The sequence below is a fragment of the Arvicola amphibius genome, chromosome 5 (assembly GCF_903992535.2).
Source record: "Arvicola amphibius chromosome 5, mArvAmp1.2, whole genome shotgun sequence".
Classification (NCBI taxonomy): domain Eukaryota; kingdom Metazoa; phylum Chordata; class Mammalia; order Rodentia; family Cricetidae; genus Arvicola; species Arvicola amphibius.
The window spans coordinates 115,346,579-115,365,732 of NC_052051.1; the positions used below are offsets into that span (position 1 = coordinate 115,346,579).

The window sequence follows — 19,154 nt, forward strand, 5'->3', positions numbered from 1 at the left end:
CTTAGGCCCAGTAATTAAGACTTAAAACATAACTGTCTCTCACACCTGAGAAACACTCTTGTCTCCACAAAGCTTATAATTTAAACTGTGTGGTAATGGTTAAGAAAGCTGGCTTAATGGGCTTGCATTCCACCTCTTCCTTTCAGGAGCTGAACTGAATCCTCACATACAATTTCCTCATTTGTGAACCATCGCTCACAGTAACTCCTCCACCCAAGGGCTGAGAGCCTTTTAGTTCTGTGAGGCTAGCTCTCTCTTGTCACGGCCACAACACACGTTCCTGCTATCTGAATAAAATCCTTCAAGTTTGACTTTCATGCCACTTCCTCAGAGTTTTGTTTCAGATAATATGGATTCTGTATCAACAGAAGATCTACTACACGGCTACATACATGAGGCTGTATTATAAACAACCCAGTCTAAGATTTAGGGTCAGCATTTTTTCTCTATTAAAGGGCAGGCAGTATACATTCTTCAGCGTTTGCAGGCCACACTAGACGGAAGGGGCTGTGTTACAATAAAACTTTATAAGAGGATATTTAAATAGGCATTTACATATATCCTTGGCTTTACATGCATCTTAAGGGTCTTGACTGGCGGGATGAGGCCCCTGCTCTATGGCTGGTTGACGTCTGACGTCTGAGGATGGCAGTTAGGTAGGGAGCGGATAGGAACCTCAAACCTACAGAAAAGCGACTTCGGAAACTGGCAGAGGCTGGGGCAGGGGCCAGGGGCGCGGCCGGGCCTGGCGGGGCGGGGCGGGGCGCGGAGGGGGCGGGGCGGCGGCGCAGCGTCGTCGTCCTCGTCCCCGCCTCCTCCCCAGGGGCCGCGACGGATCCTCGGCGGCGGCGCTCAGTGTCCGGGGAGAGCGTGCCAGCGCTAGCAGCGGCCATCCCGACGCCGCGCCGCGTACCTCTCGGCCTCCCGGCGACCCTCGGCCGCGGCGTCCGCGCCTCTTCAGCTCGCTCGTTTGCGCTCCTTCCCTGAGGCCCGCTGCGCCATGGCCTTGGCGTTGGCAGCGCTGGCAGCCGTGGAGCCGGCCTGCGGCACCGGGTACCAGCAGGTGAGCGGCCCTGGGCCCGCCCCGCCCTCCGCCGGCCACTCGACGCCGGGGCTTTACAGGCCGCGCCGGGCCTGGGCCGGACCCCGGGGCCTGGGCCCGTCGCGGCTCGGGCCAGCCGGGCGGGGACCTCATTAACCCTGGTTCCCAGGTCGGGCGGGGCCCGGAGGCCGAACTCGTGGCGCTCTGGGGGCTCCGACTTGGAGGCATCCGTCCTTCCTTCTCTCAGCGTTGGTTTGATGTCATTGGAAAATCGGGGGGGGGGGGAGGGGATTTTCTTTCCTATATTTTTAAGCCAAAAAGGTAAAGGAAATGGGTTTAGAAGTAAAGATCGTAATCGCCCGTGCTGCCGCCGGCGGCTGTCCGCAGCAAGGTGCGATTACTCAGGGTTTCAGAGCCTCGCTTCTGTCCAAACCCATCCCCCTCGTTCCCTTTAAGACTCGAGTCAAAAAAATGAAGCGAGAGGCGAACCCGCAGCTTTCAATCGATTTGGAAAAGGCGATATTTGGCTGGAGAGAGGCCCCAAAATGCAGGGCTACCGTGAGGCTGCAGGGCGTGTGCCCGGGTGTATTTTGCACGCTTGGAAATGACGTTTAAAGAGATTTAATAGCATATCTAGGGAGGAAATATATCCAGATGATTGGATTATTATCTGCTGTGTGAATCTGTAAATTGAGGCCCTAGGGAGAAGAGATTTTTTTTCCCCTACCGGCCTGTGGTGGGTAGGTTTCCTAGGGAAATTAGACACTTTTTGGGGGGGGGGGATGAGAGATAATAATATAAAACCTCGTAATTGTGGGAGGTGAGCCAGAGAGTTGTTGACTGAACTGCTTCTGTTTTGTCAAATTTCAAATGTTTTCAGTGTAACTTGAATACGAAAACGTCAATCCTGCTTTTTCCGACATAAAATGGCGTGATTTAAGTGATCTACGTTTACTACGTTGTAGAAATAAAACCAGTACGATTAAAGCGTGTTGCAGATTAACCCTGGCGCAGTCGGCTCCTGGTTTGTTTTGCTGTCTTCAGCGGTGTGTTGTAATCCGCCCTCCTTCCCGCCCCCGCCCGGACTCCTGAAATGACTAGTTAAGGATTTAGCCTCTTGGTTTCATAAACACCCCAAATTGTGGCCCCCGCAGTCTGTCTTTACGTCTTCTCTGTCTTCTGTGACCTTGGATGAGAATCCAGTGCTTTCCTGTTTTAGTAAATTCGAGTCACAGACTTTTATCAACCTGTTTACAAATCCCCTGAACCTTAAAGAGTGCCATATCTTTCCATCCCGACTTGGATAGGCAAACAAGCAGAAGAACTGTGGATTTTCTTTGTACTGCCATCTTACTGAGCTACGGGGTAATGCTTGTTTACGGCTAGAATACAGGAAATTTGTTAGAGTACTGAAATAATGCATTTGTTGGCGTCTGTGTTTAGGAGCTTTTTGATTATGCAGAATTTAGGTATGTTAGATAGAGATGGGTCATCTTTTTATCATTACTCTAAAAGTAATGATTTTGTTGGGCGTGGTGGCTCGTGTCCCTAACCTGGCACTTCTGAGGCCGAGGCAGGAAAATCAGAAGTTTAAGGACTGCCAGATTAGTTGCAAGCAGCCTGAGGTACAGGAAGATCCTGCCTCAACAACAGCAAAATAAATTTGAAGAAATTTCAAGAAATAATCTTCAATAAAACTTGAAAAAAATCCTCCTAGGAAAAAATTGTAAAATTTGAAAGCAAAGGTCGAGGCAACCCCAAATCCGTCCCCGTGGAAAAGCACAGTTAATGAATGGTTCGGTATTTTTGTGGATTGGAGCTGAGTAGACGTGAAAAAGTGTGCTCAGTGTGCATGTGTCAGATGAGGAGTGCTAGCTGATCTTCCTGTGCCAGGCACGCGGACTCCCTTTAAATCCGTCTTCATGGAACCCTGACTACGCCTTGATGACTCAAGGTTTATCTCATTTTATAGATGACGTTTTATAGAAGTCAGATCTCTTAGGGGCTCAGTGACGTGCTCAGGTCAACAAAGCTCTCAGATTGTGATTATAAGAGAAATTATGTACTTACCTACATAAAAGGCTTAAGGCCCAAAGACAGGCTGTGTCCATTAGCAGGTACATATGCGTACATGTGTCTTATGTACACATGCATGTCTATACAGGCCATCTTTACATTCATGCAGTTCTGTGGGCTCCTGATCACACTTGGATGTGTCCATAGTCTCAGGCATGTGCATTCGTGAATGTTCATATGTTGGTCTTGCATCAATGTATGTACAAAGGCACACAATTATTAACAAAATTGGATTTTTATTTCTCCTCATTTTTGTTTTTAATTTTTTTTTTAAAGTCAGTGCTGAGAGTAGGGCCTACAACCTAAGGCCTTACACTTTCTAGGTAAACCCTGCCACTGAACTATGTCTCTAGCCTCTCTTAGCAACCATGGGGGGAGGGGGTCGAGACTGTATTTCTCTGTGTAACATATCAGCTATTTTTAATGCCTGTGTGATATTTAATTGTATGACTGAGCCATAACTCAACCACCTATTGGTAGTCCCTAAGAATATTTTTAATTTTTTCATTCATTGAAGTTTTGTTTTCCACACACATGTAACTGTCCTTTATAGTGTGATCAGAGACTATACATATTTAAAAGGCTTTTGAATTATAGAATGCTGGTGAATTGTCCAGGCCACTTGACAGGAACATGCTACTCTTTAGGCAGTCACAAAAGACTGTTCTGACTTCTTTTGATCTGGTTCATCTGAGATGGTCTTCCAGCTAGGTGACTGTAATGGAAAGCTTTATGATTCATTCAGAAATGCTAACACTGCTGGTTTCCTTTGCTCTTACAAGATTTTATGAGTGTGTGCACATTTATGCACAACTTGAACTTAATATGGACCCAGTTTCCCTGTAGTATGATTTCTTCTCCCCCCACCCCCATTTTTGCTGTTTTAAAACTGAGACTGTATCCAAATATATGGAGCAATGTTTCTGAAAGGTTTAACCGGGCTCATGCCCAGCTATGGCTAGCTCAGAGAAGACATTAGTTGCATTTTTCTTACTGCAATACATCTTTGCCTTTATTTCATGAATTTTGCTACCTCATGTTAGATATTTTAAGATATTTGGACTTGAGCTGGGTGGTGGTGGTGCATGCCTGTGATCCGAGTGCTCAGGTGGTAGAGGCAGGAGGATTTCTGAGTTAGAGGCCAGTTTGGTCTACAGGGCAACTTCCAGATGGCTACACAGAGAAATGTTGTCTCAAAAAACAAAAACAAAAAAGTTTGAATTTGGATCCTATGTAAATGGACAGTGCTGCAATATTCATAAAAAACAGGGTGTGCTGTTTTAGACATAGCTCATGGCCTATTTGCGGTCATCACCAGTAAGTTTGTGTAGCACTCAGATGACATCATAAACCAAGCATGGGTGATAACTTTTTGGGTTAAGTTCCCTGAGCATTCTGAAAGGGCATTTTGATAGATTCGGGAAGAGTGTCACCTCTCTGCTGGGTAAAACTGAGTATGCGGTGAAGTTAGGATCGAGGAAGAAGGTCAAGGTGCCCCGTGGTTGTTTTCTGCATGTTTGTTATAAAGTTTTCAGAAGTTACAGCTACATTGACAGGTTATCTCTTTCACATCTTGTTAGTTTTAAAGATTATTTGCTGTATTTGTGGCCAATTGTTAGTCATCTAAGAAAACATACAGAAATCCTTGAAGCAGGACACAGTGGTTGGTGCACTCTTGTGATTTCAGGGCTTTGGAGGCTGAGGCAGTAGGGTTGTGACCTCTAGGCCTGCTAGATTACATAGTGAGATCCTGTTTGAAACAAACATGGGTAGATTGTTTATGGAAGATAGATTACTTGTTTCTTTGAAATGTTTTAGAATTGTGTAAAATAAAATACACCACACTAATTTTCCATCCCCTTGCCTCTTGGTGCTAGGGATTAAACCTAGAGCTTTATACATGGTAACCACATGCTCTGCCACAGAGCACCTCCCACCCTGAGCATTTCTAAGTACAAAATCTGCCAGCATTAAGTGTATTCATATGTATGAAACCTACCCTGTGTCTAGTTCCCATTAAACAATACTCCACATTGCTTATTCCTGCCTGTGTCAACTAGAAACCAGTGTAAATGCAACCAATTATTTATCTTTTTGTAATTGTCTTTTCATGTGACATGTCATCAGCTATTTATCCCTTTGTAATTATCTTTTTCATGTCGCATATTGCTAAGGTTCATCCATATAGGAAATGTCAGAATACCTTCCTTCCTTTTTTCTGTCCTTTTTTTTTTGGTAGAATTTTTCTTTTTTTAAAAAAAAATTATTCATGTATTTTACACCAGCATCCTGTCTTTATACATATCAGAAGAAGGAATCTGATCCCATTACAGATGGTTGTGAGCCATCATATGGTTGCTGGGAATTGAACTTAGGACCTCTGGAAAAATAATGAAGTGCTCTTAACTGCTGAGCCATCATCTTTCAGCCCCTTTAGGTAGGATTTATTAGCTGACATGGTTTTATTTATTTATTCATTTGTTTGTTTGTTTAATGTGCGTTGGTGCTTTTGCCATTGGTCCCCTGGAACTGGAATTATATAGACAGTTGTGAGCTGCCATGTGGGTGCTGGGAATTGAACCTGGGTCCTCTGGAAGAGCAGTCAGTGTTCTTAACCACTGAGCATCTCTCCAGCCTCAGAATTTCTTTCTTAAGGCTGAACAATATTTTGTTTTATGTTGGTCTATATTTAATTTCTTGTTTGTTGGTTTTGAGATGGGGTCTGACATCAAGGCCTGACCTCTCCCCAACACCCCTCTCTCTGAGGCTCACCTTGAACTCCTTATCTTCCTGCTTCTATCTTCCAAGAGCTGGGATTACAGGCCGATGGCACCAGACCTACCTGTGCTACATTTTTTTTTTTTTTTTTTACCATCTCTCCTTTTCTGTTTAAATAAAAAGTAAGGCTTCAACATACTGTGCTACATTTTTAAAAATAAATTCCTTTGCTGGTGGACATTTGGTTTTTGTGCATAATACATTGAGAACATGGGTGTATGCATACCTCTTGGTCTTCACTTTTGAGTTTTATGAGAATATACCCAGAAGTGAAATTCCTGGATGGTTTGGCAATTCTATTTTTAAGTTTTCTTAGAACTACTATTCTGCTACCCGTAGCAGCCACACCATCTTGAATGTTGCCAGCATTTTACAGAGATTACAGTTTCTCCATATTCTCAAGAGCAGTTTCTAATTTTTCTTTCCTTTTTTTTAGTGCTAAGGATGGAAGCTAGGCTTTTGTTCATGGCTGGCAGTCACTATCCTCTTGAGTCATACACTAGCCTTATTCTGATTTCTTGATAGTAGACATCTGTTTGTCAGTTGTATTGATTTCTTTTTCATTGCATTGACTGTATATAGTCTTTGGAAAGATGGCTTTTGTAATTGTTACTTGAATCAGGCTACCCTAGAATTTCCTATGTGTGTAGGTTGATTTAGCTTTGAACTTACAGAGCTGTGACTGCCTCTACCACCTATAGGGATTAAAGGTGTTTACCACCACACCTGGCCTGTACTTATTATATTTTTAGATTTATTTATTTATTTTATGTGTATTGGTATTTTACCTGCATGTATATATCTGTGTGAGGGTGTCAGATGCCCAGGAACTGGAGTTACAGACAGTTGTGAGCTGTCATGTGGGTACTGGGAATTGAACACAGGTCCTCTGGAAGAACACCTAGTGATCTAACTGCTGAACCTTCTCTGCTGTTCCCTGTAATTATTTCTTAATGGTATTTGTTTTTTCAGCCTTTGTTTGTTTGTTTTCAGACAGGGTCTCAGTACGTAGTAGTCCTGGCTGTCCTAGAACTTGCTATGTAGACTAGACTGGCCTTGGACTCAAACAGACAGATCTGCCTGCCTCTGCCTCCTGAGTGCTGGGATTAAAAGGAGTGTACCACTATCCCTGGCTCAATTTTTTATTAGTATTTCAAATACATACAAAATAAAATAGTATGATAAGCCTTATGGAAGCCATCGCCTGTACTCAGTAAATACCTATCAATAGCCAGTCTTATTTATATTCCTGGATCAGAAATTTTTATTTTGCATCAATCATATAATTTCTCTTTTGTTAATACTTTTATATTTTTATCTTTGGAGAAAACAGGATCTTACACTGTAGCTCAGGCTGACCTAGAACTCACAGTATAGCTCAGACTAGCCTTGAACTTAAAACAATCCTTCCGCCTTAGTCTCCAAAGTGCTAGGGTTACAGACATATACTACTATGCCTGGCTGTAAATCCTATAATTTCATTTACAAATATTTTTTATGTGAAATAGAGAAAAGAATGATGTTTCAAGTGGATATTGTCACATGAGGTTAGTATCATAAGAGCTTTAAAAAACCTTTTATTGTGTTTTTTATTTGTGGGTGTGGGTAGAGGATCTGATTTTCTCCTCAGGTGCAACTCCTAGATAAGGAATTCAGGTTGTCAGGCTTGGCGACTAGTGTCTTTTACATGCCAAGCCATCTTGCCAGCCTTGAGAGCTCTCTTTGAATCTGTTAGAAGTATGGAAATAGGATTTGTAAATGTTGGGAAGCACAGAACTGTGACTGTCCTTTGTTTTTGAATTGGCTCACTCTTGGCAAGCCTTGTTCTCTGCATCATTTTTTTTTTTTTTTTTTTTTTTTTTTTTTTTTTTTTTTTTGTGGCACTGGTAGATTCTTATCCATTCTTGCTTTCTGGCTGGCTCCATTGGTCATCACTTGTTAGGGGAGATTTATTGGCTTCATCACTCTGTGCTCTGTAAACAGAACAGAACTTCCTGGTTTGGGTAGAAACCAAGGCTCAATTGGGCTGCCCTAGAATCCTGTTCTAAGGACTGGTCATCACTGGTCCTGTGCATACATGTTTATTCCAAACATCAGTTATAATACACTATATATACTATGTTAAGTTATAAAAATAAATATTACCACAAGAATAACTTCGTTGTTTTTGATTGGGTTTCATTGTGTAGCGCAGACTGGCTTTGAACTTGGGACCCCTGCGCTTCAGCCTTCACAGTGCTGGGATTACAAAGGCTTTAAAATAAATCCTTAAATTTCTTTTTTTTTTTTTTTTTTTTTTTTTTTGGTTTTTCGAGACAGGGTTTCCCTGTAGTTTCTAGAGCCTGTCCTGGAGCTAGCTCTTGTAGACCAGGCTGGCCTCGAACTCAGAGATCCGCCTGCCTCTGCCTCCCGAGTGCTGGGATTAAAGGCGTGCGCCACCACCGCCCGGCCAAATCCTTAAATTACTTTATTTTGAAATTATCTTTGCATAAGTACAATGGCTTAGTAAGAACCATATTCTTGTAGAGGGCCGGTATATACCTACTTAGATAAAGAAATTTAATTGCAGATTAATGCTGAAAATAAGGTCAAAGGTATTTTCCACCTTGTTATTATTGCCAATAAGCTAGACAAGTGGTCAACATTTATCAGATTAATTGTGCTCTGCAAACATTTTAGTTACAGTCACCTCTGGTGGCTGCCAGGTAGAGGCACAGTTTCTATTATCAGTTTCAAGTGTAGTGTTACAACAGGTGTGCTATTAGCCAGTACACCCTGCCTATAAATTAGGCTCTCACTCTGTTTTCTGAGTACATAATTTCTGTTTGTTTGTTTGTTTGTTTTTGTTTGTTTATTGAGACAGGGTCTCCTCTCTCTGCGGTCCTGGCTGTCCTGGAACCTAGTAGATAGACCAGGCTGGCTTCTGACTCCTAGAATCTGTCTATTTCTGGAGTGCTGGGATTAAAGGTGTGTACCACACTTGTGTGTTGATTTCTTATTTCACCAAGTTTGGAAGTATGGCTCAGTCAGAGTGCTTGTAGCCCTGAGGACCTGAGTTCTGATTGCCAGCACCCACATAAGGTGCAGGCTGTATGCAGTATGTATGCACATACATGCTTTAACTTAAGAGTTTGGTGTGGAGACAGGAGGATGCCTAGGACTTCCTTGCCAATCAGTCAGGTTCAGTGAGAGATGTCTCAGAAAGTAAAATTACAAATGGAAAACGAGAGGAAGATACCCTCAATTCACTTTTAGCCTCTACACATGACTGAACACATGTGCTCATAGACACATATAACAAATGATACTGTCAACATGCCTTACTCCATGACTGAAGTGTGTGTCAGGCTCTCTTCTGTAAAAGGTGCTCTCCCCTCTTGCATGCTGTACTGTGTGCGAATGGTGGCCCTCGCAGACCAAGTGGAAGGGGTGGAACTAACAATATTAACATGCATTATTTGCCATTTTTATATGTGTAACATTGATTTCTCTATTAGCTTACTTAGTCATTTATATCTGTATGAACTCATTTATAATTATTTGGAACTATAATTCCAGTACCACTGTGTAGTGCTGTCTTTGGCAATTTGGGAAACTCTCAGTTGGTCCTGTGTCCTGTATCTGGTTCCCTTTGGGACACCTACATCTTTGCTTTGTTTTAGAGCACTTCCTTTTTGGACCAGTCTTATCTAGTATATTTTTTATACCATCTTAGAATGATTCATGTCCCCAAAAAGCCTTCCTTCCTTTCTTTGGAGAACGATAGCAGAAACCAGGTCTGTGTCCTTGTCCTGGGTGTTGTTATTGTAGGCCTTCTAAGGTGGCAAAACCCAGGAATGTCTGTCTGTGTACTTGTTTCTTTAAGTGCTGAACATTGAAGCCAGGCTCTACCACATGCTGCGTGTATACTTTGTTACTCAGTTACACCCTCAGCCTCATAAACAATATTTGTATAAATAAATTACCCAAAGCCAAGTTCACATAGTGTCTCCAGCTTTAATTCAAGCATGGGGATCACACTAACTTATTCTCCTAATCTGTAAACTCCCATTTCAACAGTGAAAAACTTGACTCCTACATGTAGCATCTTTTTACATCATTCTTCAGTTTTAGTATACATATATAAAGTGGTACCAGAATTATTAACTCATGCGTATGGGAAACTTATTCTCCAGAAGTCAGGACACATACACAGTTGTCAACTACTAGATTCTAGAATAAATGGCACCTCTGCCCTCTTAGGAGAAGTGGTTTCCTACAGTTTTGTTATTGTTGTTTGTTTTCTGAGACAGGGTTATTTTGTGTTGCCCTAGCTGGGGAACCCAGGGCTTTGTGCACGCCAAGAATTGGAAGATACACAACAGAGAGCCTGCATTTGGTGTTCGTTAATGTGAAACTAAGAAATGCTGAATAAATTCAGTTCTGCATCAGATATCTTTATTGTGTGTGTGTGTGTGCGCGCACACACGCGTGCATCTAGAGGTAAGAGGACATGCAGATTTGAAGTGGATTCTCTGAGTTCCAGGACAGCCAGGGCTGCATAAAGAAACCCTTTCTTGGGGGTGGGGGGGACAGAGCTGGGCCATGGTGGCGCACGCTTTTAATCCCAGCACTCGGGAGGCAGAGGCAGGTGAATCCCTGTGAGTTCAAGGCCAGCCTGGTTCTACAAGAGCTAGTTACAGGACAGATGTCTCCCCAAAGCTCTCTCCCTGTCTTATGTTCTCCCGAGAATAGCTTTTTTTGTTTTGTTTTTTTTTTTTGTTTTTTGTTTTTTGTACTGGGGATAGAACCTGTGGTCTTACACATACTAGGTGAGCCTTCTAAAGGAGACCTGGGAGCTGCATGTTTTAGCTGTTCCTACAACCTTTCCTTCTTTCTGTTTAAATCTTTTTCAACTCAGCTTATCAGTACCTGGTGTTACCAATTTCTGAGCTTTTGGGTCATGTAAAACAGGTTGCCTACTTTGTGTTCTGATTTAGGATTCAGTCTTCCCTGTGTGCTGAACCAGCCCCCCATGTTAATCTCACTTACAGCTGTCAAGGTTTTGCTACTTTCTGTCTTGTTGCTTGACTTTATAGTTTTTTTCTCTTTTTTGGCTTGTTTTTTATGATTTATTTTTATTTTATGTTCAGTGCTGTTTTGCCTGCATATGTGTCTGTGTGAGCTGGAGTCATACACAGTTGTGAGTTGCCATGTAGTTCCTTGGGAATTGAAGCCGTATCTCCAGCCCTGATTTTTTTTGTTTGTTTGTTTGTTTTGGTTAGGATCTCTCTACGTAGCCCTAGCTAGCCTAAAACTCACTGTGTAGACCAGGCCATCATGGAACTCACCTGCCTCTGTCTCCCGTGTTCTGATATTAAAGGTGTGTGCACCATGCCTGTTTTTGTTATTGTTTGCTTGTTTTGTTGTTTTCTTTTTTATGAGCTTATTAAGTATAGAATAAGCAAGAGTTAAAGAATATAGCAGGTGATAGAAATAGCAAGACACCGTCAATTGAGGGTTTATAAACATTGACCAGAAATAACTGGGAAAACCAGTTGAGGCAGCCAGCTGGAGTTCCGGATTGAGGGACAGCTAGGCAGAGCAGAGTGTTCCCTCCAGTGCGGCTTCCAATAGCAACAGATAGATAACATCATCAAATCTGGCACTTACAACACCCAGCAGAAACCTCCAGGGGAAATTGAGGCAGTCAGCTGGAGTTCCTGACTGAGTTTTGGCTCCATGGATAGATTCCCATGGCAGTTTTATATTTTGGGATAAACCTCTGTTGTAAATGGTTCACCTTTTAGTCGTTCTCAAGTACACAACATTTCTACTTGAGCTATTTTGCTGTTCCTTTCCCCCCTGTTATAGTTAGCAGGGAGGAGGACCAGCCCATCCCTGGACTCAGGACACTGAAGGACATTTTGAGATACACATGCCTGATTCTGAAGGGAAGGTGATCAACCCTTTTTCCAGAGCCAGCTTCTCAGTAAGCTCAAACAACACATGGTTTAACAATGCAATGTACATCACAACATGGCTGTTGACTTTCAGCCTCTATATCTAATTGTGCTGTCTTGACAATAGAGAGTATTGCATTTAGTAAATATGCCAACTGGTGTTTTTAGAAGGAAAAACATCTTAGGAATTGCAATATGATAAAATTACCAAATTTTTCTTTATGTGTACCAGAAGCATCTATTAGATGCTTATTTGTATTCAGCAGATTATAGTATGTGTTACAGATTGAATAATGGACAGTCAAGGTTTTTTTTCTTTTAAAAAAAAAACGTGTTTAGTGTATATGCCTGTGTGCGCATGTGTGTAACCATGGTTATACACTGGAGGTCAGAAGACAGCTTACAGGACTCTGTTCTGTCCTTCCATGTGGGTTCCTGCGATTGAATTTAGGGTCTAAGGCTCTTATTCACAGAGCCATCCTTATCATCCCCATTCAGTATTGCTTATTTTTAAAGACTTAGAGATATATTACTTGTTTTTGTTTATTAATTTTGTTGCCATTTCTTTTTAAAATCATTAACTATATAACTACCATCTCTTCCCTTATGTTATTAATTTGATACACAGGAAAGGAACATACTGTACATTTTGTTTGTGTGTGTGTGTGAGGGGGGGTGTTCCTGTTCCTAGGAAGAGTGATAATAAGCACTTGTGGCTCTATATCCTCGGGCATAGCATGTTTTTATTATTATTTTTTTAAGGTTTGTTTCTCAAACAAATTTGCTTTTACACTATATGGTAACAGTGAGCCTCCCATGCTTCATAAGGCTCCTTTCCCTTAGTGTCTGTTTTTAACACATGCCCATGGACAGTAGTGATGGGTACTACCTACCTACAGATCACTCCTGGAGCCATTGTCATTGTGCCTTCCTTGGTTGTAGCACTCATCCATAAGTAGCTAAAATTTCAATTACCTTTTAAAAGAAAGGAAAGGAAAATTATTGACTAGTACAAGGAACAGAATACTGCTGCCTTCATTAAATTTTAATAAAAAAATTTTTTTGATATCCCGGCCAGCGGGATGCGAATGGTGGTCCCTGATAAACCTAGGGGAGAGGAATGGAGGGTACAAGAGACACAAGAAATGATGGTAAGACAGTATTTCTGATCAAAACGCCATTTATTATGCCTCAGAAGCTGTTATATAGCAAATGGGTGAAGGAGAAGGAGAGGGATGTCAGGTCTGCTGGAATTCAGGCCTGGAGATACCCCTAACTGATAGGTAAATACTGAGGCTCAGTGATCAATGACTAACAAAGGAAAATGCTAATTGTTTCTGAAGTCTGGTGCTTGCAGGTCTTGCTAGACGTTAAGATGCCAGGTTGATTTCCTAGACCCTGCTGAGGGGATAGAGGTAAATATTTTTCTTAATTTGTGAGCTTAAGATGGCTGTAAACAAAATGCAGATCTCAAAATACAGGTCTTTGCTTCCATCATTTTGAGATAGGGCTTCATTGTGTAATGCTGGCTAGCCTGGTGTTCACTATGTAGCCTAGGTTGGCCACAAACTCAGAGATCTGACTGACTGCCTCTACTTCGTGAATGCTGAGATTGAAGATGTGCACCACATACCCAGCTAATTTTTTTTTCAGTGCTGGGAATTGAACCCAGAACCTTGTATGTTAGGCAAGTGTTCTACCAGTGAGCTGCATGGGAAGCCCTGACTTGTATATGTGAGGAGGGGGTCCTCACACTTGTGCAGTAAGCACTTCACTTCTTGAGCTGTCTCCCTCGCCCCTGTAACTTATCATTGTGTGAATTAATTACTTGGATTTATTACTTACGTGGATTTGCTGTGTGGGGGGGTTCTTTGTTGAGCCAGGGCTCACTGTGTAGCACCGAGACCTGGTGTTGAGTACCTGAGCTTGGGCAGTTGTCCTCCTTACTATGTAAACTGATGATATGACCGCTCGTGCTTACGGGGAAGGTTTATTGTAGTTATGAGAGAACAAGCAGAGGCATCTGGAGGAGTCCAGAGTTGAGAGAGAAAATACTAGAACATGGCCAGCAGCCTGAACCCGGCCATGAGAGAAGCAGGAGCAGAGCAGAGAGATGGGGGAGAGAGGGAGGGAGGGCGGGGGCGATGGGTGGTGGGGATCAGGGTTTCTGGAGAATGAGTAGCTGGGGGAGGGAAGCCCATGAGTTGAGAGTTGAGGGTAGGGGAGAAGAGCTGGAATGTTAACATATCTTTGAAAGTGTAACAGGTACTTGTGACAGTGAGGGAGAGGCCAGCAGGTGCTTTGCTGTGCCAGTTGGCACCACAGGTGTCCCTTCTGCATTTGGGAATTTGGGAAAATGGAGTTTTCTTTAGTGGGGATATAGGTATGTGCCAACACACTTTAAGTTTTTTTTTTTTTTGACTATGTAATTCTATATTATATGGTTTCTAAAATCACTTAACAGTGATTTAAATGGCATAATGAGCTGAAAGGGGAGACAGACACAAAATATGGTCTGAAACAATACATAAAAATAAAAAGGAGACCAGCCTGTACTACATAGTAGTCTTGGATATTCTAAGTGCTGCAGTTGTGCGATACACACACACATAACTTTAAAAATTATTACTTTATGTGTATGGATGCTTTCTCTACACAGATGTCTGTGCACCACATGTATGCAGTGCCTATAGAGGTCAGAGGTAGGTATTGTATCTCTTGGGCCTGAGTTACAGATGGCTGTGAACTGCTGTATGGTGCTGGGGATTGAATCCCATGCCCTCTGGGAGAGCAGCCAGTGCACTTAACCACGGAACTGTCTCTCCAGTCCCAGGAAATGATTTTTTTTTTAAATTGCAGTGATTCACTGCTCGTCATTTTTACCCATTCACAGTCACGTTCTGTGATGATTTGTGGGCTATTGAGGGTGACAGATACTGACGTAACAAGGGAACAGTGATGTACAACAGTTAATTTGAAGTTTTATTTAAATAAAATTATACAGTACAGATTTGGCTTTTCGAAAATAGAAAACGCTACTACCTTATTCTTTTGATATTAAAGTTTATTTCCTTAAAGTTTACTCTTTTAAAAATCTCTTTAGATTCATTTTTATGTTTACATGTATGGATGTTTTGTCTTGCATGTATGTACGTACACTCACCATGTGCATGTTCGATACTTTTGGAGGTCAGCAGAGTATTCAGAGCCCTTGGAACTGAAGTTATGGATGGTGTGAACCACCATGTGTCTACAAGGAGTTGGACCCAGGTTCTCTGCAACAAGTGCTCTTAACCTCCAAGCCATCTCTCCAGCCCAAGTGTATTCTTTTAAAGTATAATTAAAAATAAACTATTTTCCATTAGGCTGTAAAACCATTATCCCCATCTAATTTTTAAACATTTTTTATTACTATCCCTGACCCTATAAGAAATTCAGACATAGCAGCAGTAAGCTACTATTCCCTCCACCCCCATTATCTTAGTTACCAATAACCATTAATCTTTTTTTCTCTATGAATCCACACTTTTGGTCATTTTAATATAAATAGAAGCATGCAACAGATGGTATTTACTTAGTGGCTTTATTCTTAGTATAATGCTCTCAAAGCTTATTTATATCACAAGCAATTTCTTTTTTTGCTGAATAGTGTTTCATTGTATAGATAAACCACAGATCTTGTATCCATTTGTTAAATTTTTGGCAATGCTGTACCATCAAATTTTGAGTGGACATGTCTTGACTCTGGGCTTACCATTTACCAGTAGAAACACACTTTCTGTTACCACCAGTAGTTTGTTAGAGTTCTAGTTCTTTTTCCCAAGCATAAGAACTTGTTACTGGCTGGGCAGTGGTGGCACACACCTTTAATCCCAGCACTTGGGAAGCAGAGGCAGGCGGTTCCCTGTGAGTTCGAGGACAGCCTGGTCTTCAGAACAGTCTGCAGAGCTAGTTCCAGGACAGGCTTGAAAGCTACACAGAGAAACTCTGACTTGGGGAAAAAAAGAACTTGTTTTGTCTTTTTAGCATGTATGAAGTATTATCTCATGGTTTTCTCTGATGACCTTAAGAGTGTTGAGCATTTCATTTTGGTCTTTGGAGAAATGTTTGATCAACTCCTGCATGTGTGTATGTGTGGTTTGAGTGTGCATATCTGTGTGCATGTGCACTTACAGACAGGCATGTGTGGAGTCCTGAGGTTGACATCAGAATGCCTTTCTCAGTTGCTCTCTACTTTATTTTTTGAGATGGGTTCTCACTGAGCTTGGAGGTTGACCTTGTCGTTAGGGCTAGACTGACTGGCCAGCAGGCCCAAGCCATCCTTCTGTCTATGTTCCCCTTGTTGCTAGGGTTGCAGGCATGCAGTACTGGGGGTCTGAACTCACTTCCTCGTGCTTGCATGGCAAGCAGTTTATTCACTGGGCAAACTCTAGCCTTCCTTTGTTCATCGTTACATGAGATTGCATTTCTTACAGTTGAGGTTCTCATACCTTGTCAGAATTACTTAAAATATACCTAATATATTAATAGCAAGTTAGCAGAGAACTCTTCTTGCAAGTAAAGAATTTGGGGCTGGAAAGATAGATGCCCGGTGCTTAAGAGCACTTGCTAATCTTCCAACTTCAGTTCCCAGCAACTGTGTGTGAGTGTACACACACACACACACACACACACACACACACACACACGGCATTTGCACAAACACAAGTATAAACACTTTTTTTTTTAAAGAAGCAAAGAATCTGATGAGGCTAAAGTGTCACAGTAGATGCATTAGTTGTAGTAGAAAATGCACAGCTCTTGCTCTCTGGCTCTATATTTTATCCCAGGCAGAGGCAGGTGGATCTCTAAGTTCAAGACCAGACAGTGTACAGAGCTAGTTCTAGGAGAGCCAAGGCTACACAAAGAAAACTTGTCTCGATAAACCAAAATAAACAAATAAAGTAAAATTAAATAGGACCCAACAACAACAAATTAAGTAGATACTAATATAATTTCATGCTCCTCAGCTTGGCCTCAGTCAACTAGACTTAAGTGATTATTTTGCCTCAGTTTCCCCACAAGTTGGGACTACCAGTGAGTGTCATTGCACCTGGCTCTTTAATGATATATTTATTTCTAATAGGTACAATACTTAGATTCAAAGGAAGGTGATTCCTTTATTTTAGATGTGCTATATTTTGTAGCCCTGGCTCCTGGAACTTACTCTGTAGACTAGATTGGCCTCAAACTCAAGAGTTTAATCCCACTGCTTCTTGTGTTTTGGAATTAAAGGTGCGTGCCACCACCCCCTAGTTTAAGGTTTATTTTTTATAGACGGATGGTGGTGGTGGTGCACACACACCTTTAATCTTAGCACTCGGGAGACAGATGCAGGTGGATCTCTGAGTTTGAGGCCAACCAGGTCTTCAGAGCTAGTTCAGGAACACTGGGCTATTACACAGAAACCTTGTCTCAACATCCCCCTCCCGATTTATTTTTATAAGCTTTTGATCATTTTATTTTATGTGTCTGTATGTATATCTGGCAGGTGTGTGTAGGTACCCAAGGAGGCCAGAAGAGGGCATGGGAACTCTTGAAGCTGGAGTTAAGGGTAGTTGTGAGCCATTTGACCATGAGTACTGGAAACCAAACTCAGGTCCTCTGAAGAAGAGCAAGCATTCTTAACTGCTGAGCTGGCTCTCTAGTCCTAATATACATATTCTTAAAACTTTTTAAAAAAATTTTATGTGTGTGTGTGTGTGTTTAGCCAGCATGTATGTTGGTGTACCACATGCATAATTAACAGATGGTTGTGAGCCACCATGTGATTGCTAGGAGTTGAATCTGGGCCCTCTGGAAGAGCAGTTAGTGCTCTTAACCTTCAAGCCATTTCTCCAGCCCCCAAGATACATATTTTCAAAATCAAAGGTTAATAAGACCAAGGAGTATTATGGCAGATTGGGATCATGCACCAAGTGGGGATATGGAAAAGAAAATCAGGACATAGTGTAAGTGTGTGACAAAGCAAAATGCCACTTGAAATTTTAGATTATTGGATTATTTTCATCTTGGTAGAGACATAGGTATTTCTGTATTAAGCTCAACACTTTGTATGGCTCCTTTGGTAGGCTGGCCAGGAACTTACTTCCTTAATGTTCCAGCTTCAGTCTCCCAAGTATTGAGATTCCGATTGTGATCCACTACACCTGGCCTTTTCTGTCATTTATGAGTAATTTTATAGTTGAATTTGTAAAACAGTGCCATAATTTTTTAAAATGTCATTATTGTTGGTCACAATAAAGATAAAATTGGTTCAAAATGTAACAAAAGTGATGTAATGGGGTGAAAACTCTAGCTCCAGTAGTATTTATTAGTCTCCAGAGTCAGCGTCAGAGACTGTTGCTGTGTGTGCTCTGAGTTAAGTTCCTTCTTAGACCTGCCTCAAGGACCGGCTACAGCCTGGCCTGTACTGTGCAGTTAAGCTGGACCTGGGCTCACTTGACCCAACTGATGGAAGAGTGGGAGCCTTTCTGGTGCTGACCCAGAAGTAACATGCTCGTGCTCTGTGAGCACCAGGAGGGAATCAATGTGGCTGGGTAGGCTGCACCAGAAAGGTTCTTGGGGACAGAACAAGAAAATGGGCAAAACTCATCATGGAAAGCAAGTAAACTGTTTCCTAAAAGGCGAGACACCAGTTGTGGTGCGTACATTTCTTTCCTTCATTGCTGAGCAGTGGACTTGAGGCCCCAAAGTTTAAGAATGCAGGTGCTTACAGCTCTGTCATTCAGCAGTCATTACTAAGCACACGTGGCCTTTGGAATGTGATTCCCTTTGTTCTTCTCATAGTGTTTTGTTTTAGAGCAGCTTTTCCGAGCCTAACCTTATCACCAACAGCGTGGAAGTAATCAGGTTTCTGTGGTAGGAGGAGGCTCTGAGAACAGTTGAGTGGGGGGTCAGTCCAATATGTGGCACCTCCATAGTCATAATGGTTTTTTTCAGGGGGTTTCTTTTTTCTTCTTTTTTTTAGTTGGAAATGTATGGTTCTAAAATACTGAATTTTAAGGGAGAAAAAAAATCTTGACCTGGTAATGTTTGTTTTTTTCTCACCAAAGAGATAGCGATTCTGAGAAGGCTGGAATTTCTCTGCTGTTATCTGTTACTGTGCTGGGGAGTGATCACATTTCACATTTCTAGGTTGCTAGGAGACAGGCAACCTATCTTACAGCTACTGGCATGGTAGACTATTTTACCTTCTGATTTTTTTGAATGTCTATGTTTCTAAGAACTGCCAGGCTTCCTTTCTGAAACCAATTTGTGTAGAAGAAACATGCTTG

The 19,154-nt window shown here is 41.9% G+C and overlaps 1 protein-coding gene across 1 annotated transcript in view; it reads left to right on the forward strand.

Annotated features, from left to right (window-relative positions):
• The first annotated feature begins 816 nt into the window (after positions 1-816).
• Ndfip1 (Nedd4 family interacting protein 1) overlaps positions 817-19,154 on the forward strand; it is a 50,618-nt gene continuing 32,280 nt past the window's right edge. The window contains exon 1 of the mRNA XM_038330816.1: positions 817-1,063. Coding sequence (XP_038186744.1) covers positions 1,001-1,063 — 63 coding nt within the window. The 5' untranslated portion in view covers positions 817-1,000. The remainder of the gene's footprint in view (positions 1,064-19,154) is intronic.